The sequence below is a fragment of the Nicotiana tomentosiformis genome, chromosome 9 (genome assembly GCF_000390325.3).
Source record: "Nicotiana tomentosiformis chromosome 9, ASM39032v3, whole genome shotgun sequence".
Taxonomy (NCBI): Eukaryota; Viridiplantae; Streptophyta; class Magnoliopsida; order Solanales; family Solanaceae; genus Nicotiana; species Nicotiana tomentosiformis.
The window spans coordinates 11,432,972-11,439,201 of NC_090820.1; the positions used below are offsets into that span (position 1 = coordinate 11,432,972).

The window sequence follows — 6,230 nt, forward strand, 5'->3', positions numbered from 1 at the left end:
CCTCCTTCTCAATTACTATGATCTCGCACCGTTAACCCTCCAAAATTCTCGAAGTGTTTTGTTAAGCTTTTCATGAACATTCTGAATCATCAGTCACAATCACATATAAAACCTCTTACTAGGTTGCAAGTGGTATTCTTCGCAGAAGCTTCATCAACATCACGCAACCGCTAACATGATCACAGGAGATAACCCACATGTGGGATTCCTTACCGACACCTTCCAACGACGCTGCACTGGGTAAAACTACCACGTAATCACTAAATTCTCCTAAGCCCATGCTCGCCCACCAGTTGTATAAGTATGTTCCTTCCCCATTGACATCAACTAAAAGTTCAACAATACCTTCCAAATTCAAATCATATTGCATCAGAAACGATAATCAAATCTTCACACCCTCTTTATTTCAAGCAACTCCTTTCTGCCACATTTAATCTTTCTTCGTACAGTAACCACCATTCCAAATAAAATCCGTAGACCAGGTCACCTTCCATCGCGATTCCCAAACCATTCTACACTTATCAAGGCACGCGGCTATCCTACCACATAATCTATATGCTAATCTGCCACTCTTACTTCAGTTGAACCATCTCCTTTAAGCAACTTCTCAACCTCTGCTTTTCATACTTGACCTGCTAGTACTTCAACCACCGCGAAACACTTCCCGCCATGTCCTTCCTCATACTTCGCTGTTCAATTGTTGCATCAAATCAAAAATCCATCTCTGTAGTACCTTAACCAATAAATTGTTACTGACTCTAAGCCTCTTCGAAGATCATCTTTCTTGAGCCGTCAACATTAGAAAATAATTCGATTCTGAACCACTGCACACAACTATCTCTGACAACCGCCCCTCAAGCACCATTTCACAACACCCTTCCCCGAAGGCAAAATCAAAGGTGAACATAACACTGGCGAATCGTAATGTGTTCAAACAAGGATGACGACACTGCATCACAATGAAAATTTTACCACGCTCGAAACTACCAAATCTCATTATCCATCAACCAAAACCTTAATGTCCATAGTCCGATTGCCTTTCCTTTGCTGGAATTAAATGTTGAATCTCTAAATCATGGACTAAGAAATCCTCCTTTCAAGTCATTCGCTGCCGCGATACATAAATAAGCACTCTACCATTACACCAACATGGTGCGGTAACTCATGGACATGATAGCAAGATGTGCATAGCCTCAAAACCATAGGAAATACAAATACTGAGCAGGAACAAAAGAACATCCTTCCGCAAGGTGACGATAACAGTCTGCCCGAACACACAGGGAAAAACATCCTGCACCACATGTGTAGTACCAATATAACTCCTAGACATCCAATTGAAAACAAGCGCTTCACATCGCATAGGATTGAGTAGGAAGGAAATAAAGGTACAAGCCTCAATGGAATCAAATTGCACGATGAGGAATCAACAATGGAAGTGCTCCTAACAACCCTATAGCCCCTCGAAGATAAGTACAGACGTCTCCGTAATGATCCGCCAGACTCTACTAGAGTTGATCATGACTCGTGATACCTAAGTGAACCTAATGATATGATACCAAGCTGTCATGACCCAAAATTCACTAAAGGTCGTGATGGCACCAATCATCACTGCCAGGAAAGCCAACGGTGATTGATCAACTTAATTACCCATTCTTGTATTTTGAAACCATAATTTTCCTGAATCAAATCGTATGAAATAGAATTTACACAACTACAATAACGAACAACCCATAGGAACCCCCAAAACCCAGTGTCACAAGTGCATGAGCATTTTCTAAGGAATACAATAATAATACAATACCTGTCCCGAATATAATAAGACAGAATAAAATAAATAGTACAATGGAGACTCGATGGGCTGCGATGCGTAGCCTGAAATGTAGCTCACGTGAAGGCTCCTCAACAAGTGCGCCTATGCGCCAAACTGATCATCAATGAACCTGTCAGATCCTACACAGAAGTGCAGCATGAGTAAGTAAATCAACGCGTACCCAATAAGTATCTAGCCTAACCCCGGAGAAGTAGTGACGAAAGGTCGACATCGACACTTACTAAAGGTCCAATAAAGCAATATAATAAAACATAAGAAGATATGAGGCATACGACAATGATGGGGTAAATCTGTAAGTTACATAATCTTCCAATTTATTCTTTCGAAGCATAAATTTCTAAATCTTATATTCTACCTTAACATCTTAGAAAAATGTCAAGTGTCATTATCAAATAAGTAAGGAATACCATATAAAATGTTGGGCATCAGTGGAAAGTTTAGCTCGTGAATATTCAGACTACTAGCGATATAGCGCACGATTCTGAAGTGGACGTTCGGACCGATCCGGAATAATGTGTACACTTTCGAGGGTCGTGCGACACAAACCATATATGCATCTATATACAGCTGAGGCATTCGGCCCTCTCCACAAGAAAATAAAGGAAATTACTGAATTACGAGACACGTGTTTACAATACAACACATGGGCATAAAATGAATATAATCTTTACCATTTCTCAAATAACTCACCCAAAACTCAAAGTGTTAAGGCTTGGCCTAGTGTGCATATATTTATTTCTAAATCGATTTCAGTTATAACTTCAATTAATTAAGCCAGCAGAGTGAATTCAATAAATTCTAACATTTCATGATAAGATCCTAAGTCTACCCGGACATAAACATGCTTTAGCTATGTACGGACTCTCGTCACCTCGTGCGTACGTCGCACCCACAACTACTTGCACATAACAATAAATATCACCTAGGGGTAGTTTTCCCCTCACAAGGTTAGACATGAGACTTACCTCGCTCCGAAGTTCCATAACAGGCTCCAAAGTCACTCAAACACCTCAACACGGTGCCCGTCTCTTCAAAACTAGTAAAACAACATGTAAACCAATCAAAATATACCCCAATACGTATAATGTAACAATTTATAATGATTCCAACTCCGCTAAAAAAATCCAACAAGGATAACCCTCGGGCCCACGTGCCCGGATTCCGAATATTTCGAAGATAAACTTTACCCATAACACCACGAACTAAAGTATACAATTTATTACTAATTCTGTGTCCAATTTCGTGGTTAAAATCCAAAAATGCCAAATTTTAGGTTTTCCACCAAAATCCCAAATTCCTACTATTTTCTCTATCTAAATCCATATACAAACCATGTATTTAACTTGTAATAGGTGGGAGTCACTTACCTTGTGTTTCTTGATGAACATCTCCCTTTGAAACTCTCCAAAATTGCCCCAACCATGTAAAAATGGAAGAAAATGGGCCAAATCCCATTTTTATAAAAACACCTCTGCCCAGACGACCTTCCGCTTCTGCGGCAAAATCCACACTTCTGCGAAGTCGTGCCTAACATACCTGCCCGCTTCTACTCTCCAGGCACCGCATCTGCGCTCACGCAGGTGTGGGAATTGCTTCGCACCTGCGTTGTCTGCGCTGATCACCTCTGGTCGCTTCTGCGGCCCTCTTCCTCGCTTTTGCGAGGTCGCTTCTGTGATTCCTTACCCGCATGTGCGGTTCTGCTTCTGTGCACACTCGATCGCATCTGTGGTCTCAGCCTTCCCCCAGCAAAATCCGCATCTGCGCTAGCCTAGCCGCTTCTGCAGAGTCACATCTGTAGCCCCGTTCCGCAGGTGCGATTGCACCAGTAATTGGCCAAAACTAGCATTCCTTAACTTACAAATTTCAATCTGAAACTCACCCGAGGCCTCCGAGACCCCGTCCAATCATACCAACCGATCCCAATACATGACATGAACTTGCTCGAGGCCTCAAATCACATCAAACAACATCAAAACTACGAATCGACGACCAAATTCCTTCTTAAATCTTTTTAAACTTCTAAACTTCGACGAACGCGTCTGAACCATACCAAAACATTTTGGAATGACACCAAACTTTGCGTACAAGTCATCACAATACGAACTCATTCCAAGGTTCAGAATCGCAAACGGACATCGATAACACCAAAGCCTCCTTCAAACCAAACTTCGGAAATTCTTAAGCCTTCAAAATGCCATCCTTCCATAATAAGCGTCGAAATGCTCCCTGGTGATCCGATACTCAATACGAACATACGCCCAACTCCAAAATAATCATACAAACCTATTGGAACCTTTAAATCCTAATTCCGAGGTCGTTTACTCAAAAGCCAAACCTTAGTCAATATTTCCAATTTAAAGCATCCGAAATTAGAATTTTCTTTCCAAGTCAACTCTGAACTTTCCGAAATTTAATTACGACCACACGTACAAGTCATAATACCTGAATTGAAGCTACCCAAGGCCTCAAACCGCCGAACGATGTGCTAAAGCTCAAAATGACCGGTCGGGTTGTTACATAACTACTCAGTAATTATATTTTGTTAGAAGGACATGAGTATAACTCTCGGTTCTAATATTGCACATGGATACCACTCTCCTTACAAGTACATCCCATGTTGTTACTTGCTTCTCAAATATCCTTGCATTTCTCTCAATCCACACTTTTTGTATTTTCTGCATACACTAGTTTGAGTATCCTGGCTAGCTGAGATCGCCCCTTTGTTTTCATTACAATCTAGTGCTGTCAATCAAACCATGATGTTGTAGATGGTTGTTGTATCTGTAACCATTGCATGAGTCTTGACCATAGGCTTCTACCAAATGCACATTCTGCAAATATATGATCTCTCGTTTCTGGTGTTTGATTGCAAAAGCAGCATGTGTCTTCCACTTGTATTCTCCAGTTCTTCAATCTGTCAGTAGTGAGCAATCTTCCTTGAATTTGTAGCCACACTGTGAAGACTACTTTTGGTCGTGCTTGATTCTGATACATTAAACCTTTACATGAGACTTTAGATAGCTCTCCTAATAGTTGCAAGTAAACATGTTTGATTACATTCCTTAGGTAAGTCTCGCTATTGCTGATGACATCCAGATTACCCCTTGCTCCAAATATTTTCCTGACCATCCATGATGCCTGCTTTGGTGCTCCCATGGTGGCAAAGACTTGATCCTTAATGTAGTAACTATAGATCCATTTGATCCAAAGCTTATTTTTTTTGTTTGCCAATTCCCAACATGTTTTTGTGATTACAGCCTTATTCCATAGTGCCAAGTTGATCAAGTTAAGCCCCTTTGTTGCTCTAGGTGAACATATCATGTCCCATGCCACTAAAGCTTTTTAGTAATTATATTCTCCCCCGACCACACATAGCTTTTACAGTAGGCATCAATTGCTTTGACAATTTTAGCCAGTATGATGAAGATTTGAGCCCAATAAGCTTGAATACCAAAGTTTACATGTTGCACAAATTGAATTCTGCCTGCATATGAGAGCTTCTTTGTTTTCCAAGAGGATATCCTAGCCACTATTTTATCAATGAGTGGCTGCCATTGCATTACAAAGAGCTTCTTTGTGTCAAGTGGTATGCCCAGATATCTGAAAAAGAGAGATCCTTGACTATAGCCTAGTTTTTGATGTATATCATGCTTCATTTCTAAGCTGACCCCTCGACAGTAAATAGAGCTTTTGGCTAGGTTAGCTTTAAGACTTGATGCTGCTGAGAAACTATTGAATCTGTCATGTAGTAGTGCTATAGATGCAGCATCTCCTCTTACAAATAAGAGGAGATTATCCGCAAAACTTAAGCGAGTTAAATCCAGCCTTGAACACATGGGATGATAATGAAAAGCCTTCTTCTGCTTCAAAGTCTTCAAGTTCCTGCTCAATTTTTCCATTGCTATAGCAAACAAAAAGGGGGACATTTGATCCCCTTGCCTCAACCCTATAGCTGCATCAAATGGCTTAGTTGTTTCCCTATTGATGAGTATAGTATAATTAACAGTTGTCACACATTCAACAATCCACTTAGTGAATTTGTTTGGGAAGCCCAAGCCTTCTAGCATTTGCTGTAAGTACCTCCAATCCACTGTATCATAAGCCTTTTGAATATCTACCTTGATGAAACATCTTGGTGAAATATTCTTCCTAGAATAAGACTTAACCAACTCATGGTCAAGTAAGACATTATCTGCCACCTTTCTACCTCGGATGAACCCTGCTTGTGTATCTGAAATTATAGAAGCTATAACTTTCTGGAGTCTGTTGTCCAATACCTTGGCAATAAGTTTATATAGTACTGTACAACAGGATATTTGTGTGTATTCTTTGATGCCTCTGAATTCCTTGTTATTTAGTTGCCTTAGTAATGGCCTTAAAACCTTCATCTTATACCAGA

The 6,230-nt window shown here is 40.4% G+C and overlaps 1 protein-coding gene across 1 annotated transcript; it reads right to left on the minus strand.

Annotated features, from left to right (window-relative positions):
- Nucleotides 1-4,576: 4,576 nt before the first annotated feature.
- Nucleotides 4,577-5,152, minus strand: LOC138898386 (uncharacterized). The gene has a single exon (XM_070184448.1). The coding sequence runs from the start codon at nucleotides 5,150-5,152 to the stop codon at nucleotides 4,577-4,579; it is 576 nt and encodes a 191-aa protein (XP_070040549.1).
- Nucleotides 5,153-6,230: the final 1,078 nt, after the last annotated feature.

Bases quoted from the DNA above. Each gene is read 5' to 3' on its own strand.
- LOC138898386 (XM_070184448.1), bottom strand. From the start codon at position 5,152: ATGATATGTTCACCTAGAGCAACAAAGGGGCTTAACTTGATCAACTTG.